This window comes from Natator depressus, chromosome 7 (genome assembly GCF_965152275.1).
Source record: "Natator depressus isolate rNatDep1 chromosome 7, rNatDep2.hap1, whole genome shotgun sequence".
NCBI classification, from domain to species: domain Eukaryota; kingdom Metazoa; phylum Chordata; order Testudines; family Cheloniidae; genus Natator; species Natator depressus.
Genome location: NC_134240.1, coordinates 44,557,662 through 44,577,216, shown reverse-complemented (window position 1 = coordinate 44,577,216; position 19,555 = coordinate 44,557,662). Strand labels below are relative to the sequence as shown.

General features: G+C 46.2%; 1 protein-coding gene across 1 annotated transcript; it reads left to right on the top strand.

Moving 5' to 3' along the window:
• The first annotated feature begins 4,644 nt into the window (after positions 1-4,644).
• Positions 4,645-14,190, top strand: CISH (cytokine inducible SH2 containing protein). The gene is made up of 3 exons (XM_074959851.1): positions 4,645-5,360; positions 10,717-10,943; positions 11,475-14,190. Exons 1-3 carry the CDS (start codon positions 5,314-5,316, stop codon positions 11,975-11,977), a joined length of 777 nt encoding a protein of 258 aa, XP_074815952.1. The 5' UTR covers positions 4,645-5,313; the 3' UTR covers positions 11,978-14,190.
• The last annotated feature ends 5,365 nt before the right edge of the window (positions 14,191-19,555 follow it).

Below are 19,555 nucleotides of genomic sequence, written 5' to 3'. Positions count from 1 at the left end.
CAAGGCATTTTAAGTTATTAGTTCTCCTTTATTGGGGTAGGTAGCAGAGCAGTACCATGAGAGGAGTAGAACAGGAAGGAGGCAGAACTGAGACCTTTCCAAATTTTGGCCCAAGCGAGGGGGCATGGGGGTGTCATTTGAGCTTCGCACCTCAGGTACCAAAATGTTGTGGGCCGGCCCTGCCCCAGGCCAGCAGCGTGCTGAGCAAGGCAGGCAGCTGGGTCCCCGGCTGGCAGGGGGCCAGCGGCCGGAATCCCACGCCGGCAGCGGGCCGCCGGCCGGAATCCCACGCCGGCAGCGGGCCGCCGGCCGGGTCCCCGGCTGGCAGGGGGCCGGCGGCTGGAATCCCATGCCGGCAGCGGGCTGAATGGGGCTGGCTGGCAGGGGGCCAGCGGATGGAACCCCAGGTCAGCAGCAGAGCCCTGAGACTGGCGGCCAGGACCCGGGCCCTGTGAGTGCCACTGAAAATCAGCTTGCGTGCCGCCTTTGGCACGTGTGCCATAGGTTACCGATCTCTGGTCTCATCTATGTTCATCTCTGTCTCCCTTAGCTCCTCCCGTTCAGCCACTCGGTTCTCAAGAGCCAGTACTCAGTCTCTGAGGGCCATGAGTTGATTGCACCAAATGTACACACATGCCACCTGCTCACAAGGCAGGAAATTGTACATGCTGCATTCAGTGCAATGAATTGGATAGCCCCCATCTGCTCTTGCATTTCTGCCTGCATTATTTTTACTGTTGTGGGGTTTTTTGTTCGTTCTTTGTTTTGGGGGGGATTACTGGCCTAAATTTAGAGTGTGTTTGTTAGGCGTGACTGGCTCTCATGCTCCCTTGCAAAACTCCGCTGTTTCCTACTCCTGTTTGCTAGCTCCTCTGGTGGCTTAGGAGGTGGCTTGTTAAACCTGCAGTTAGCTCTGCCCCCTTGTCAAAGGATCCTACAGGGATTAGGGATCAAATGATAGCAGACTTGAGCAGTTGGGTTAGATTTAAGGCTGTTGTGAAAACCTGACCTAAGAATTTCCTGTCCTTTGTGGGTATAACATTTTACATTTAGGGGTAAATGTTGCATGTGAAACATTTCTGGGCCTGATTCTCATTTACAATAAGGCCACTTTACACCCCTCTGGCAGTGTGAAGCAACTTTAAAGTGGGCAACAATTATATTTAAACCCACTTTAAGGGCCATTTGCACAACTAGAGTTGTGTAAAGTATCAGTGAAAAGAAGAGTCAGGCCCATTTATCTTTTCGTATATACAGGCATTTACCAGTAGATGGTGATAGTGTGTTGGTGAAATTTCCTAAGGGAGGTTGTCATCTTATTCACTTTTATATTTTTTACTTTCCATTATCATTATTGTAAACCCTCCCAGAGCTTTGATATCCTTTGAAATTCTCTCTTAAACAAATTCTCTTCCATTTGGTCAGCAGTAAGTAATGCTGTGTCTTTTAAGTCCCAATTCAAAGTCCTTCTTCTCCATTGATTTGTATCTTTTGCAGACATTTACACCAGTGAGCGCAAAGAGGGTATAGAAGCCTACCTAGTCGGAATGGCAGTGGGTTACACTGGCTTTGCACAGGGGTAGATGACTACACAAGGTGAGGGACAATGGTGAATCAGGCTCTCTGTTTTGTTTATTACCTTTTTTGTGCATTGGTGCAAGCATCAGGGATGTCAGGAGTGGGAATGAGAGGCAAGATTCTCAGCTGATGTATCATGACGTAGAGCTATTGAAGTCAATGGAACTTTGAGGATCTGCCTCACCATCTGTAAGTTAAATACAGACAGAAGCGGGAGTGTGTGTAGATCTGACTAAAATGTGGCTGTTCTCCTTCCATATTTTGGTGACAGGTTTTAGTAATAGATCTAGTACTTAGAAACAGGACATTCATTGGAACAGATTTACCCACCACCTCTCAGGGGATTACCAAACTGAGTTACATATACACACACCAGTATACTTCTTTACTGATGTGCTCACCCACATACCACCACTCCCACAGCACCAAAGAACCGAGTTATCAAATTGAGTGCATTTGTTGATTCTTGGCATTTGCCACTCAGTACTTAGTTATGTACTCCTACTCCTCGGGGGGGGGGGGGGGGGAGAGAAGTGTTTTTCAGAAAATGGCCACTAGATAGAGCCTGATTACAAACCTAAGAAATCTGTGAAGATGCCTTTTCCATGTCCTACTGGAGCTGCAGTGCTCCTGCCTAAAATATAATAAATCTATAATCTCAATGAGGAGAGATTAGAGGCTATGAGGAGAGATTAAAGAGGCTAGGACTTTTCATCTTGGAAAAGAGGAGACTAAGGGGGGATATGATAGAGGTATATAAACTCATGAACGATGTGGAGAAAGTGAATAAGGAAAAGTTATTTACTTGTTCCCATAATATAAGAACTAGGGGCCACCAAATGAAATTAATGGGTAGCAGGTTTAAAATAAATAAAAGGACGTTCTTCTTCACTCAGCGCACAGTCAATCTGTGGAACTCCTTGCCTGAGGAGGTTGTGAAGGCTAGGAGTATAAAAGGGTTTAAAAGAGAACTGGATAAATTCATGGAGGTTAAGTCCATTAATGGCTATTAGCCAGGATGGGTAAGGAATGGTGTTCCTAGCCTCTGTTTGTCAGAGGGTGGAGATGGATGGCAGGAGAGAGATCACTTGATCATTACCTGTTACGTTCACTCCTTCTGGGGCACCTGGCCAATCGGTAGACAGGATACTGGGCTGGATGGACCTTTGGTCTGACCCAGTATGGCCATTCTTATGCTCTTAACTCCTGTTCATAACTGAAGAGGAAGATGCACTGTGAATGTAAAGGTTAGTCATTGCCAGAGACTACTACCTGGAAAGTCAGGAAGATGCAAATGGAATTTTTTGGCAGCTTGTAGGGGACCTGCTCTGTTCTCTTCCCCCCTCCCTTTTCCTGAGGCCACATGGCTATGTTAAAAGTGTCTCTGAAGGTAGGGGGAATCACTGGTTTTATAAACCTTACCCGGAGGCTAGGGTGGCCTTCAAAGCCTAGGAAATTCCCAGGTTACGAGGGCACTTGGCCACCCTATACAGCCCACTGTCTAGTGTTCAGCTGTCTTTCTGACTATAAGAGACTCTTCACTGGCACTCTTGTAGACAGTCCCAGTGGAGGTTCCAAAGATTCAATTTCTCTAGAGCAGAGGTCCCCAAACTATGGGGCGCACTCTCCTAGTGGGGCATGGAGGAACATTTTTTTGGGGGGGGGAGGTGTGGCTGGGGCCAGGCCAGCCCTTACAGGGGGGTGGGAAGGGAGCACTACCCAACTCTGGTCCTGGCCCTGGCCTCAGCCTATGCCTGAGGCTATGCCCCCTCTTCCACCCTCAGCTGTGGCCCCAGCCTTGGCCCCCTTACTCCTGTCTGCATCTGCCACCCCACACCCAGAGCGGCCGGGAGGGGCACAGACAGGAGTAAAGGGGAGTGTGAGGTAAAGAGTTTGACCACTGCTCTAGCGCTCGACCTGCTTACTGTCTTATCCCTTAAGATGGTCTCCACAGGTCAGTGGCTGAGATGCATTGGCCTGGGTGGTATTGAATTTATTCATTTATCCATTAATAAATCTAAGTGGGAAAACAGAAAAAGGTTTCTAACCATCAGAGGAGTGAGGCTCTGGAACAGCATCCCAGTAGGAGGAATGGGGGCAAACAAACTAACTAGTTTGAAGAGGGAACATGATAAATTTATTAATGGGATTATAGGATGGGCTTGCCTGCAATAGCAGGAACTGGACTCAATGACCCAGGAAGTTCCTTCCAGTCTTACCTTCTATATTCCTTAGAAGGCGTTTGCTCAGCTGTTGCCCCTGCTGTCCTTGTGTTGTGAATTAAAGAGGAATTATCTCTGGGGCTGTCAACTCAGCACCTTTCACCTTCACCAAATCCACTTGGAAAACATGAATCTCAGTGTTGAAATCTCAGCCTGTCTGGCCAGACGCTGCCAGGTTGGTGAGGAAAGGGAAAGATTGTTTGTTTTTATGAGAAAGCAGGGGGTATTGGCAAGGTTGATGCTTCAAGTTAAAACTAGAGGAGGGGAAATTTCTTGATCACAGCCTTGTGGTACATATCAGCCTAACAAGGAGGTTACTTGCTGATATTTGCAGCAGGGGGGTGCATTACAGCAACTCTCTGTTTTCACATAGCCATCTGGGAATGGTCAGCGAGGTTTCTAATCTCGCTTTTTCCTAGTCATATGCCCCTGGTGATTGTAAATGCTGCCTGCATTTCCCCCCCTCTTTTCTGCTGTGTGCGTGCGTTTCCCTGTGACTGTGGGGCTGAGCTCATTGCAGCTTCCAGCGTCAGCCCAGCCTCATTCGCCTCTGATTGGCAGAGCTCTGAGGTCCAGCCCAGCCTCGGTTTGCTCTGATTGGCAGAGCTCTATGGTCCAGCCCTGCTTTCCTGGAAAGTTCTTGGAAATCTATCAAAGGTATTTCTTTGAACACATAGAGGGACAGCAGCCAAATGCTTTATAAAACAGAAAACAATTTACAACTTTTCAGCTGGGTCCCTGGAAGGAGATGACCAATCTGACCTGATCCTGCCTTTTTCCTTGGGGATTTTGGTATATTTTGGAGGCTCTTCCTTTCCCTCTTCCCCCCCCCCCCCCCAATTCTCTGGAGTGCAGTGCTGACATCAAGATGTCCATTATGGACACGTCTATTTATACTTTTTGTTTTTTAATGTCAGAACAGTGATGTGAATACAATACAATTCCAGGAATCCGTCACTTCCTGGAACAGATTAAAAGGGGCAAACAAAAGATTACTTAGTTGTGTTTTTTCCCAGAGCTTCATTACTCCTGGAGCCAGCGTTCAAGTAGGTTGCAGCTCTCCCAGTTCTACATTCAGGGAGATTATTTATTGATATTTATTGTTATTTCGGAGGAGCTTTATCCTGACTTGAAAGGTCGTTCTGAAGGAGATTTCATTCCTTCTTTTAAAATCGTTTTTCCTTTTCTCTGGTCATTTTAAATTTTTTTTTCTTTTTAATCAGAGCAAGAATATATTTTCTTATCTTCAAAAGTACCAAGACTGCGCATATTTTCCTAGCTAAAGTTGCTGAAAAATCAGTAAAGTCTTTCTCTGGGCAGCCTGATTTGCTTTCTGCTTGGCTTCTCCCGGTGTGTGAACTCCAGAGTGCCGTGGGAGAGGTTTGTTGGGAGCAGTCCAGTCTTTTCTTCCTGTGAATTCCTAACTAAAGACTTGTTCTAGCTCCTCTGGGGAACAAAGAAGAAGAAGGCAAGAAAAGGGGGAAGACCGTTTTCCCATCCTATTGAAGACTTAATGCGTTTTTCCTGGTCCTGGAGTGACATGATCCTCTGTGTTCAGGGGTAAGATTCCTCGCAGCCTTCATTTTAAACCCTTGATTTGAGAATAGTCAATAACAGACTCTGGGGCAGATCCTCAGCTGGTATAAACTGGCGTAGGTCTATTCAAGTTAATGGGGCTATGCTGATTTGCACCAGCTGAGTATCTGGCCCTCAGTACATGTGAGTGTCTTGTGTTTCTGGTTTTTGTATCTTTTGTCCAAGAAGGGCATGAACGGACACCCTGATATCCATGCTCTCTCTATAGCTGAGAAATCACATGGCACTCAAGGTCCTTACAGGGTAAAAATTAGCTAGGGGAAAATTCTGACTATGCTATACAATGTATCATATGTAAAACTACAGAGGACAGAAGCACAGAATAATAGGAGCTATCCGATTTCTCCATAGAAACGAACTACTTACAGGGAAAAGCTTTTCAGGATTTTTTTTTAAACTGTCCTTGTCTAATTCCAAATGAATATATAGAATGAATGCATATTTCTTCTTGGATAGCTTTTCTATACAAGATTGTGTGTGTGTGTGTGTACACATACATGTGTATACATACAGTGCATTATAAAAATTTAAGATGGGGAAAAGCCTTAGTGCCCCAGATAGCCAATAAGGTGCAAATAAATTCTTGTGCATGCCTAATTTTATCATATAAGTACCCCTGGCTGGCGCATGCATATTGGCATTTACATGCTCACATGGCCAGGTAGGGACTAAATGGGTCATCTACATATGTACGTACCTGATCTGCATGAATATATCAGGCATTTGTGCACTTGGAAATATTTGCAAGCTCCTACCTTCATTAATGTCTGGCCATGATGTCATTTTAACCATCCTGTCTGCCACTAGAAGATTTTCCTCACAGTGTTATACTTCTGCTCTGTCTACTTTTAAGTGACTCAAGTGTGGGGATTTCCACCACTTCCCCAAAGAGCCTCCAATGTCTCATAGAGCTCAATATTACAAATATTTTCCTGCTGCTCAACCTATGTCTTCCTTTGCTTGATTTCTCCCATGTTTTCAGCCCACATGACAGTGCTCATAGTCAAGCTGCTTGAAATTAATTTTTCAGGTTAAGCTTTGCAGGACACTATCATATGCTTTACTGAAGTGCAAATATGTCATATCTACAGCATATCTATCATCCATTAATAACCTGTACTTCATTCAAATGGGGGAGGTTTGTCCACTGTTTGTCTTTATAAAGCTGCTTGTTTATTGCTCCAAGTTCCATTGTCCTCTAAAATTGTATGCATTTTGGACCCAATCCTGCCCTTCTTACTCAGGCAAAAGTCCCGTGGGAGTTGATGGGAGTTTGCCAATATAAGGGGTGTAGGACTGGACCCTTCTTCCTGTACTGTTTCACTATGTGTGTTGTTATGAAGTTTGACTTATCACAGAGGGAATGGCAAAGATCACTCTAATTGGTACCGTTTGTGTCTGCGCTCTTGTATCTTCTCCGTTCTCCAGGGCTTTTCTCGAGGTGTCAGAAAAAGTTTGTTTGCTACTTCTTTTAGGACAAAAAGATGCATATCAACTGGACCTGCTGATTTTTATAAATACAGTTTCTTCCACATAGTTCTTTATCTGGTTCATAATAGCAGCTATAGTCACAGTGTATTCTGTTCATTCCTGATCCTTGACCTCTTTTCTTTTTGTCTTGTTTAGTAGCTCAGCCACCTTTGATTCATCATTTATTAGACTCTATTAATGGGTCCACGTTCCTGCCACACATGGATTTTAAAACTTTCTTTCACTGCACTGTGGTCACTAGAGGTTGTGTCACCCCAGGCTTTTTATATGTATGGGAGGGGACAGGGGAGCACAATCCATGCAGCATCCCCTGTGGCCTTTCCCTGGATATTGTGGAAGAAGTCCCTCTGGAAATGCATGGGGGTTTGGGCTCCACGGGTTTTAGGTGGCAGGATAGTCAGGGAGCATATGGGAGCCAGAGGATGAGCACTGTAGGTGACCTCATCTTTCTCCGATCCACACTGGCCCCACTTCACAAGAGCCCTTGTGACTACAGAGAGGGGACTGTACACAGGGGTGCTGGAACAATTTTTATAGTAGGGGTGCTGAGAGCCATTGAACCAAACTGTAAACCCTGTATATAATGGAAACCACTTCAAGCCAGAGGGTGCGCCAGCACCTCCCGCACTCCTAGTTCCAGCACCTATGATTGTACATAGAGTTTAAAGATTTGAGCCCTTTCTACATCTCTGAAGTGAAATGTGAATGGATTCACAGCTTCCTTTAGTGAAAGGGCCTCCCCAGGGTGGCTTCAAGATGAGTCCTGGAGGTTCAGAGACAGCATTCCACGAAACAAATGGAAGATACAGAAGCAGCATAGTGAAAGCAGGAGCAGAACTTTCTAATAAATGATCAGTTAAGGTACCTAGTGATTGTCTAAAGATTCCATTCAAAACCGCTTCCTGATCTCTCCATCTCCCTCAGACAAATCTTAATCCCTTTCCCAAATCAGGTGTCTAAAAAGCAAAATGGTTCTCATGCTAGCAACAAGAAAACATTTCTTTAAACACAAGACTTTGCCTGTGGGCATAGCAGAAACATTTCCAAGAAGAAGCAAGCTCAATTTTGGAATCCAAGCTGCAGTGTTATTGTTCTCGAGCTGGGAATGGGGCCTATGCACCATGGGACTCCTTCTCCCTTACTTTTCACCTTGTGCAGTCATTTATACCTGTGCAACACAAACTGCTGGTGTTGAAAGCTACCAAATTTGAATCCTCCACTGAGAGTAGCATTTGACACCCACTTTGCACAGTGATTACACAAGGTGCAAGGCAGTGGAGGATCAGGCCTGTACTCTTTCTTTTTGAAAGAGTACAGGCAGTGCCCAAAAGCTACTAAATAATACCCAGATGAGACTCTCCTTGGAGAAAGTGTCTGGGCTTCCTTCATGACAGTGCTACCATGGAAGGGAATCTTATCCAGAGCCAATGCCTGCAAGACAAGAGCCACAGAGAAACGCTTTGTACACTAGTTATCAGAGAATACTGGTGAAGACTAGGGGCTAGAACAAAGATTTAGCAGGTGAGGTCTTCTAGGATAGAAATTAATAGGCAGGATTCAAAGTCCATGCATGTCATATCTTGCTTTTTCTAAAGTAGGGATTGGCTGAAGAAGACCAGGGATGTATTTGGCTGATGTTTTAACTCACAACAGTCTCTTCTGAAAGTCTGTGGAGCATTTGATTTTGTGGGATCAGTGTGTCCTCCTTGACTGCCCTTCATTGTTTGAGAACACTGTGTGTCCCTCACTTTAGAGCCAGATTTACCTATGGCCCCATAAAAACTCTCTATGTAGCTACATTCGAAATGCAGAACAATGGAACTCTGACTGCAGCTTGCTCTCTCTCTTAAAGGAAAAACTCCCCTTCAATCCCCTCCATGCTATTGTTCTTCATATGTCTCTCCTTTTGGGTCTTTGTCCCACAATTGGGACACAGCAGGGTGAGAGGGCTGGAGAGAGGAGTGGGCCAAGTCAAGGTAGGGTGGGGAAGATCAGTCTGTAACCTTATCCCCTGCCTCGTCCACATTTATGTGCCCATTAAATGTCACTGTCTATACAAAGGACAAAGTTGATAAGATTGGAGGAGAAACGCCAGGGACATCCGTCCTCTCTCGCCCTCTTTTTCCTATGACGTGAGAGAATGCTGCAGCTGCCTTTTTAATCTCCATTAGCTTCAGACAGTCCCTAGGTCTCAAGTTGGGGATTGTATTGCATTTCCCTGGGAACACATTTACCTTATATTTTTTTACCCTAGAGAGGTCACCTTGGTGCCAGGTGCAGTAGAGATAAACATTTGAGATATGCTGTGGCACAGGGTTGAATGAGGGTGAAGAGTGCCAGAAGATGGAAGGCCCAAGCCAGGCCCAATCAGGCCCTCCTATCAACTGCTCTCTTTTTGTTCTCTTTCCTTTAATTTTGCATTTCATTCTTGCCAGCTCTTGTAGGATTTTCACATGCAGGAGCAATGCATGTGGGGTGCTGCTCACCTAGAGCACTGAGACACGTGCTGCTTATTTTCAGACTCCTGCAGGACACGCAGCTTTGTACATTCCCTTGGCAGTGAAAACTCTGGGCTGATTCCTCAGACTTAGAAGTCTGACTGGGAATGAGAGCTCCCTCCTCACACTCCATCATCCTGTACTCTCACCACAGGTCACACCTTCTTTTAGCATTCCCCATGGTACAGAGAAGGACTGACCACAGGGCAATGGGACACATTACAGCTAGTTGCTAGAAGGCTACAATACTGCTCCCTTTGAAGATTTATAACCACACTGAACAATGCTCACCATGGCACTACCATGATAAATATGCCAGGGGCTGGGTGGTTACACTTTACACTAAGTTTCCTTCATGCCATTTGATGCCAGGGACTGGCTAGTTATTCCTCTGTGATGGCATTTCAAGATCAGCACACGCTTAGCTTCTAACAGGCATGACAAGATCAGGCCAACCTGCAGTGACAGGAGGATAACATGGAGGAGCTGATTCTCCTCTCAGACACACTGTCATAAATCTGTGGTAACTCCAGTGAAGTTTACACCAGTGAAACAGAATCAGGCCCACTGCATGTCATCAGGAACCCTATCTGTATCTCCTCCCCACAGCCTTATTAAAAATGCAGTATCCTATATATTAGAGCAGCGTCTCTCAACCGTTCCAGACTACTGTACCCCTTTCAGGAGTCTGATTTGTCTTGCGTACCCCGAAGTTTCACCTCACTTAAAAACTACTTGCTTACAAAATCAGACATAAAAATGCCAAAGTATCACAGCACACTATTACGGAAAAATTGCTGACTTTCTCATTTTTACCATACAATTATGAAATAAATCAACTGGAATATAAATATTGCACTTACATTTCAGTGTATAGTATATAGAGCAGTATAAACAAGCCGTTATCTGTATGAAATTGTAGTTTGTACTGACTTCGCTAGTGCTTTTTATGTAGCCTGGTGTAAAACTAGGCAAATATCTAGATGAGTTGATGTACCCCCTGGAAGACTCTGCATACCCCTCAGAGGTATGCGTACCCCTGGTTGAGAACCACTGGATTAGAGGAATGTCAGGCTCTTGGAGTTTCAAGGTAGTGTTTGAACTAGTGTTCCTCCCTAGGTGGAAAAAGCCACCCATCCCTCCCTGCATCAAGGGGCTCATCTTTAGCTCTGTGATGTTTGTTTTTTCCCTTTTCTACTTCTGTTGGAAACATAACCATAGTGAGGATCGTTTACAGAACACATGCTGTAGCACGCATAGCAGAGTCTGAGCTGATAATGCAGCCCTAGGCAAGGCAAGCTAAAAATCATACAATGTGTCCTTTGTTTCAGACCCCATCCTTTGCTCGCAGAGGAGAAGATCAGGAGACAGTCGCTCAGAGGCATTGCAGTGGATTTGTCGGAGCAGATCATGCAACCTCGCTCCGTTACGGTCTTCCAAGGAGAATCTGCTCCTGCCTTCATGGCACCTGCTCCTGAGAATAACCTGCCTCAGATGCGAGATCCTGAAGAAGACCTGCTATGCATTGCAAAAACCTTCTCCTACCTGCGAGAATCCGGTAAGGCTCTACCCACCAGCATGAGGTCACTGGGTGAGGAGGCCACAGGGTGTGGGGAAGAACTCTCTGTGAGCCACCTCCAAGAAGAAACTCCTTTCCTAGGAAGGTTGCTGGGCACTAAGGTTGGTCTGCTGTAAGTGTCTTGCCCCAGAAACTGTTACAGCGGAAACTTATCAGTGCAATGAGTGGTCCCGGTCTCAGCCACCACACAGCCAGTGTTTGTATCACAAAGTAGCCCACCACTAGCATACACGGGAGCTTTGCCTTTAATTGCTCCATTGACAGAAAGAGGAACTGGCTCCTCTGTCTCTGTAAGCCCCAAACACTGCAGCATGGCCTCCCCTCCTCCAGCCTGAGCACACTGATGAAAAACATAAGATGGAAACCCTGCAGGGCTTGGCTATGCCATCTCTACTGTATTTCCCATAAAGCCTGCTCCTGCCTCCCTGTTATGAGCAGCCTGTGTTTTCAGTCTAGTGACGATCCTTTCTTTCTTTCTGAACTCACTCTCTTTCTGTGATTCCTTTCCAGGCTGGTATTGGGGATCTATCACAGCCAGCGAGGCCAAGCAGCATCTTCAGAAGATGCCTGAGGGTACCTTCCTGGTACGGGACAGCACCCACCCCAGCTACCTGTTCACGCTCTCTGTCAAGACCAACCGGGGTCCCACCAACGTGCGCATTGAATATGCCGACAGCAAGTTCCGGCTCGACTCGAACTGCCTGTCCAAACCCCGCATCCTGGCCTTCCCAGATGTGGTCAGCCTTATCCAGCACTATGTCATGTCCTGCACAGTGGAGAATAAGAATGAGGCCCCCTATCCACCGCCCTCGCCCCTGTCCCCCGTGCAAAAGGAGATGGTGGCTGCGGCAGTGCACTTGAAGCTGATACGGCCACTCAGCCGCAAGGACAGTGTCCCCAGCCTACAGCACCTGTGCCGGCTACAGATCAACAAGTCAACAGTGGAGGTGGACCAGCTGCCACTACCCAGGAGGATGGGGTACTATTTGAAGCAATATCCCTTCCAGCTCTGAGGTGCAGCTGATGGGCCTCTGACCAACAGTCTAGAATCTTGATGTCTTTTTATCTTGCTGAAGCATGGCATCAAGGGGGTACAGTAAAGACATGGTCATCAGCAGTGACTGCATCCACTTTTTCTCTCCCCTCCCCCAATTCCATGCCTACACCAGGGAGGGGGCTGGTTGTACCAGTGAACTGTGGGACACAATCCGACCTCCGAGCCTCAGAGGCTTGAAGGAAGTGCTCTTGACACGTGCACACTACTTGAATTTCAGAGCTGCCGTGACGTTAGGAGTATTACCATTGTTCTTATCACTATTTATTTCCTTGTTAGCCTCTCTCCTGACACTTTAAGGCACCTTTTAGTCTGTTGTTTTTGTTTCTTTTCCTTTCAAGGAATTAGGGATGGACCTGGGCTGGAATAAAGGATCCCAACCCAGACCAAACCCAAAACTCCAGGGCAGTTTGGATCGGGATTTGAGTGTCACCTCTTTGACCCTGTCTTTGTAGTAGGCCACTCTAAATTCCACATCCAAACACCCCTGGAAGCATGGGGGAAACTGAGATTCAGATGAAAGTCTGGATCCAAACTTTGGCACCTGGGTCCTATCTCTGAAACATATGGTCTATTTCCTTTCTTCACAAACTGGAAATGCTGTGACCTCAGAGTGTATGTATGGCAGGCATCTATATATTTCACTGGGATGTCACCACGGTTGGAAGATGGCCCAAGGTTGGAAGAATTTTTGGACAAAAACACCTCTCCCCTGCAAGTTCACAGGTTCTGGATATTGAGTTTGGGACAAGGAGGCCCCACTCTGTTCCCCTCCCCACTCCCATTCTATTTCCCATTTCAAAGGGAAGTTCCAAGTAACACTTTTAAATCAAGTCCTTGGCAACCCAAGTCCCCAGCTGATTATCTTCAGGCATTGGGGGTTGTGGGCATCTATCCTGCATGACTTGTGTTTTCTTCCCATCAGTGTCAATCTCTTGGCACTGCCCTTGCCTTGGTGAAGCAGGGAGAAGGGTGGTGGCATCCTGACCCTGGCTCAAAGCTGGCTCTGCTGAGCTGCACTGACGACACATGGTTTGAGGTTATTTATTTATTTATTCTTTCAGTGGCACAGGGAAAAAAAAAAAACACCTGTCCCTGCTCCATCATCACCATGCTGCCAAATAACCAGCCCCTCTGCCCCATTCAGCACTAAATAACTAGCCAACCACCACCAGGCAGCTTCAATCAGAGCTGTGTATGATTTTGTTATCTCCTGTTTAATTTGCTGGTAGCACCTTCTCACTTGAAAGAGACTTAATCTAACTGATGCCAGTATTGCTTTTGCATCCCATAATAGAAACAGCAATTGAGCTTCCTCCCTTTGCCAGTATCCACACCCTACAGCCCTGCCTTCTCCCTCCCCCAGACCTCTATCTGTGGAATCTTTGATCAATGTCTTGTGACCCTTGCGTTCTAAAATGAAGCTATTACCCCCAGCCCTCTGCCTCCGCCCCCATGCAGCAAATCGGTCACAAAGGGCCATATCATCCCCTGCAGAAGGAGGGGGCACAGAATGGGTGGATTCTGCACAGCAATGAGCATGGAAGGGGGAAGACTGCCTCCTCGGAACCATCATTATCTCCCACCACTTGCCCAACCTCATGGAGACCAGTCCACAGGGCTGTGGGGGTGGGGTGTGTGTGTGTGAGGAAGATGCAGCTGGGAAAGGGACACATGGGTCTAGGGGGGCTGCTCCTCTCCACAGCATCTTCCCTCACCTCTGAACCCTCAGGACTTTAGCAGGCAGTAGGCCCTGGCCTACATAGGTCCCAGGGCTGGGTGTATTTGGGGAGAGACATCCCAGCTTGTTCACAGAGCTGGAAGGGGAGGAAGAGATAGGACAACACCCCAGGGGATAATAGTCTGAAGGAAACCAGTGGAGTTTCCTCTCCACTAGATAGGAGCATCCTGCCTAAGGGGCAACACGGCCCAGTGTATTTAGTCAACGCTCATTTCTTGTCACATTTTACACACTGGTAGTATTGCTGGCTTTGTTTTCCATACTTTGATGATTGACAGCATGCGTGTGTGAGGTCAGGTTTCTCTGTTACTGCACCTCTGCCCCCATGCAGGGGCTGTGGAAAGGCAATCAAATGAGAATAGAAAATTAAAAAACAAATAGAAAATACATTTAAAAAAACCCCATAAGACCACTGAACAAGGCTTCCTTTTAGACAAGCTCATCTGTCCGCTGGGTGGAGGTGGGGGTGGGGGGGTTGGAGATTGGGAAACTCCAGCTATGGAACTCACAATAATGATCTTGGGAAACCCGTATGACTTGCCAAGCTGAGCTGTATATGTGGCAGCTCTCTGGGAGAGACCCAGTCACTACAGTAATGAGCGTAGGGAGCGGGTAGGTGGTTCTGCTTTCTGAACCATCCACTGGTGACTCCCATTCAGCTGTGTCCCAACAGCCGACCTTTTTCCTTTGTGGCGCTGGTGCGGGAATCGAGCCTGCAGGTTTCGGAGCTCTTGCCCAAAGAGCTCCTGGATAGGAAGAATGGGTGGGAGAAGAGGGTAACAATGTGGCATGCTTGGTCCATCTGAAAGTGAGTGGATGCACAGGGACAACTGGAGGCTGTAAGCTCTTATGGGCAAGGGTGCTCTCTGTGATATTTGTACAGCACCTAGCACATGGGGCCTCTGAGTTCTATTGCAATATAAATAATAATATACATAGACTCCAAAAAGTCACTTTCTTCTAGCCTTGAAACAGTTTTTTTAAAATCATTTGACCTGGATTTTAAATAAAAGTCTGATATTTTAAAGCCATTCAATCTAAAACTCTGTGGTCATATCCAAGTAGGATCATCAAACAGTGACTCTTCATTTAATCTTTTCAAAAACCGAGTCTGAGAACACGGAACAAGCTCTTAGCCAGCCTCCCTGTCCTGCCAAATACAAACCCAAGTTTTTATTTTGTAGTTATCAGGAGAGTTCAGAGTTTTAGAAAATTCTGATCTGAACATCACAAGGTGAATAGGAATCTGATTGCCACTCCATACACAATAGTTACGGGCAGCAAAATCACAGGTCTCCAATTGCCAGGGATGGAAGGAACGCTCTCAAATAGTTTATGAAAGCATCTGACCCATCTTAATATTGCTAGTACCTGGGAGAGAAAACCCTCCAGAGTCTAAAATCTGGGTGTAAGTAGGTGCAATGCATCTAGAAGTCTTTTGAAGTGCTTTGAATTTGGCCCTACTGTAGGCTTTACACCTCTAGCACTCCCTTGGGGAGATGGTAGGCTCCTCTTCTGTACTAGAGTCTGGGGTAGCCCTCTGGCCATGCTGTTCAGGGTCTCTGCTCCCTTGCATGGGGACCTAAAGTAATCCAAACAAAAAGTCGTCATGCTTTCGCAGCCCACAGAGAGCAGAGTCCTAGGCCTTAGGGAAGCCAAAGAGAAAAGAAAAAGTACCAGCTCTTCTTCTTTCTGAGAGGGCCTGGGTGGCCAATACTCTCAAGGTGTTTCCCTGGTCAGCAACCCATGATTCCAGTGGCAGGGGGAGCTCTGACTTGCAGTCCTGCTCCAGAGAGCTACCCTGCACCAAGCAGGGACCCTTCCTTTTAGGGTATGTCTACATTGCAGCTGTGTGGTGTCGTTCCCAGCATGGGTAAACAGACTCATGCTAGCTCACTAAAAATAGCAGTGGGGATGTTGCAGTGCGAGTGTTGGCTCAGGCTAGCTGCCCAGGCTTGGACCCAGGAAGCTGGCCAGGCTTGGGTTAGCTATCCTGAGCAACAGCCCTTACCACAATGTCCACACTGCTCTTCTCAGTGCGCTACCTTGAGCTGAAATGGCACCCATCTGCCTGCCTCTGCTGGGAATCACATCTTCCAGCTGCAGTGCACACATACACTTCAGGACCTGCCCATCTCCAGGCTTGACAGGCTTCACAGGCATGCCGGGCTGAGGCTGACTGTGCCCAGAGGAGCTCTTTAACTCCTTCCTGCTGAGGGTGGGGACCTGCCCCACCACAGGCCCCAAGGATAAAACTCTGCTCTCAGTTACATTGATACTGATCTGGAATAGCTGCATGCACTTAAATGGAGTTGCAGTAGAACCTCGCAACACCTCAGAATGGAGGTTGTTCGTAACTCTGACAAAGCATTAGGGTTGTTCTTTCAAAAGTTTACTACTGAACATTAACTTAATACAGCTTTGAAACTCTACTATGTAGAAGAAAAATGCTGCTTTCCCTTTTTCTTTTTTTTTTAGTAGTTTATGTTTAATGCAGTACTATACGGTATTTGCATTTTTTAAAACTTTTTTTTTTGGTCTTTGCTGCTGTCTGATTGTGTACTTGCGGTTCCAAATGAGGTATGTGGTTGACTGGTCAGTTCGTAACTCTGGTGCTCATAACTCTGAGGTTCTACTGTACTCCAGATTCACCCCTGTGTAAGGGAGTAGAATTTGGATCCCAATCTGGGATTTTTTTTCTTTTTAAAATCCACTGTCTGAAAGCCAAGAATATTAGCTTCTGTTTTCATGAGGCCCCCCAAAATCCACACTTTGTTCTCGCTACACTGGCTCTGGAATGGTCATTCACTAAAGAACACTCCTGCCAGTACCACACGCATGAGGAGACTTCCACTGCACACCGAGGATATGCGGGCAGGATAATGCTGCTGCTCAAGCTGAAGTTGTTAAACACAAACAGACATGTCTCTATTGGTTCCATTGGAGGGATGGAGGGGTGGTGAAATCAAGGCAAGTCAAATGGAAAAATAAAATCAAGAGGGAAGTTGTGACCAGACTTGGAAGAAATATTTGCAAACAATGGAGAGCATTAAAAAGAAAGAAGAAAAGCGCTAAGAAATTACTTGAATATGATTTTAAATACCCTGAAGTCAAATTCTTCCCTCTTTTACAGGTCTGCAACCCCTTGAAGTTGGAGGTAGGTCATCTGGGGTATGCATATGGCCCACTAACACACAAAGGTAGTCATGGGTGGTTTTGCTCACAGGTGGTTTTACTGACACCCTATGTTAACGTAATTATTATTTCCCACTCCTGCATCTTCAGGACATTTTGCCAAGGAAAATGTGTTCATGCTCTGAGAGCCCAGGTGCCAAGTTTTGACCCAGATTTAATTTATTTTTACAGCTGAGTTATACATCTCTGAAAATAGGGGTGTGAATGAAAACCCAGACAGCACTTTAATTATAACATCATGAAAAGTGCTGCTTTAATATCTCTCCCTGGGATGCTTATGTAGTGTGCTAAGTATCATTGCTGCCGGGCCAGCGTATGGCATTCTTTTCTGCATGCATATTATTTCTGGCTAGATGCATACAGATGCACACAGAGTGTTTGAAGCAGATCTCTAAGCAGGCTGGAAGGATATGTGACAGATCCTCCAAACCATGAAAATGTGCTACAGAGATGCCCTGCAGTGCTTCAAAATGAAATAAGCAGATAAAGTGTGTTCCACACTAGCTCCTATGGTCTCACTTCATGCCTTAAGAAATCACCCTTCTGAGCAGACAGCGTGTGTATGTGTGAGCAGACATCTTTCCCACCCTGCTCTCAAACACAGGGAAATCTCACCCCTTCTCCTGGGGCTTAGCTTTATTATTAACCAGGGAACCAATTATACATTAACGTGGTTTAGTTTCAACCTTCTTTCTGGGTTTCGCTGCTCAAGGGTTCCTTCCCCTGGACTGCTCAGCCCATGCCCAGGATCTTCTCTCTGAAGACGCAGTCCCTTATAATCAGATGGGTTAATTAGTCAGCAAAACTCTCAATGAATCACCACAATCCACTTAACCCTTTTGAGGCAGAACCAACACCCACAGATGCGGTGGGATGTTTCTAGCAAACCCTGCTGGCCTGTTACACTGCATTTCTGGGCCACCGACCATCGCTATTTTCACCAGTTATCAGAGAAAATGGAGACTCAAAAAGCAAAATCACTGGATACTCCACATACAGTTCTTCCACTTCTTCCACTCGGCCCAGCAATTTACTAATGGTCAAGTCCGTGGAAAGCCTGTCTATCTGCAGCTTCCAATATCTCCTTAGCGATCACTGGCGCATATACAATGGATGGTACCACCATTAATGTCTCCCTCCCCCACCTCACCTGCTGTCCAAGGGACTGGAATATGTGGGAGGGGAATAGAGAGTAGAGATGGTCTGAACAACCCACAGCTTTGGATGCAGATCAGAATTTTGCATCTCATCCCCATTCCTAATTGCAAAGTTAAAACGTTTTATGCATCAACTTTAACAAGCCCTGCCCCTAGCTCCACAGGTGGGAAATTTTTAAAACCATTAAACTTGGCCGCCCATAATTAGAGGAACCAGCCAAGAGTGAAAAATGAGAGATAATAAAAAAATAAGATCAAATCTTCCTGAATGTGTAATTATCCAGGGAATGGAGCCTTCCCATCGCAGCTCCTTGCCAGTGCTTCATTCCCAGGGCTACATTCCCAGAGTATGCCCTGCCGTTCTGCAGAGCACCTGGGCACCTCTTGGTTTGTTAGATTAGCAGCAGCACAGTGTTTCATGTATAAGAGCCAGACAGAATGTGATTTGCAGCACAGGGAGAGCAGGGCAACCTGATGCTGCTGTCCTGCACCAAGTAACTTTTCCCCCATAGCAGGATACCAGAAAATGGGGTGATGGAGCTGTCATAACTATAAAGGGAAGGGTACCCACCTTTCTGTACACAGTGCTATAAAATCCCTCCTGGCCAGAGGCAACATCCTGTAACCTGTAAAGGGTTAAGAAGCTCAGCTAACCTGGCTGGCACCTGACCCAAAGGACCAATAAGGGGACAAGATACTTTCAAATCTTGGTGTGTGGCGGGGGAGGCTTTTTTGTTTGTGCTCTTTGTTTACGTGGTTGTTCTCTCTGGGACTGAGAGAGGCCAGACAGAAATCCATCTTCTCCAACCCATCCTAATCCAAGTCTCCAATATTGCAAGCTGTATAGGTAAGCCAGGCAAGGCGGATTAGTTTATCTTTTGTTTTATGTGAATTTTGCCTGTGTTAAGAGGGAAGTTTATTCCTGTTTTCTGTAACTTTAAGGTTTTGCCCAGAGGGGAATCCTCTGTGTTTTGAATCTGAATACCCTGTAAAGTATTTTCCATCCTGATTTTACAGAGATGATTTTTACCTTTCTTTTTTTTTAATAAAATCCTTCTTCTAAGAACCTGACTGATTTTTCCATTGTTCCAAGATCCAGGGGTTTGGGTCTTTGATGATTTTGTAACAAATTGGTTAGGATATTATTCTCAAGCCTCCCCAGGAAAGAGGGTGTGTAGGGCTTGGGGGGATATTTTGGGGGAAGACGTCTCCAAGTGGTCTCTTTCCCTGTTCTTTGTTTAAAATGCTTGGTGGTGGCAGCATATTATTCAAGGCCAAGGCAAAGTTTGTACACTGGGGAAGTTTTTAACCTAAGCTGGTAAGAATAAGCTTAGGGGGTCTTTCATGCGGGTCCCCACATCTGTACCCTAGAGTTCAGAGTGGGGAAGGAACCCTGACAGGAGCTAAAGGTCTTGATAATACGCTGAGGATCCTGCTCAAACCC

Coding starts and splice junctions, on each gene's coding strand:
- CISH (XM_074959851.1), top strand. CDS start 5,314: ATGCGTTTTTCCTGGTCCTGGAGTGACATGATCCTCTGTGTTCAGGG. Junction 5,361..10,716: donor ATGATCCTCTGTGTTCAGGG/GTAAGATTCCTC, acceptor CCTTTGTTTCAG/ACCCCATCCTTTGCTCGCAG. Junction 10,944..11,474: donor CTCCTACCTGCGAGAATCCG/GTAAGGCTCTAC, acceptor ATTCCTTTCCAG/GCTGGTATTGGGGATCTATC.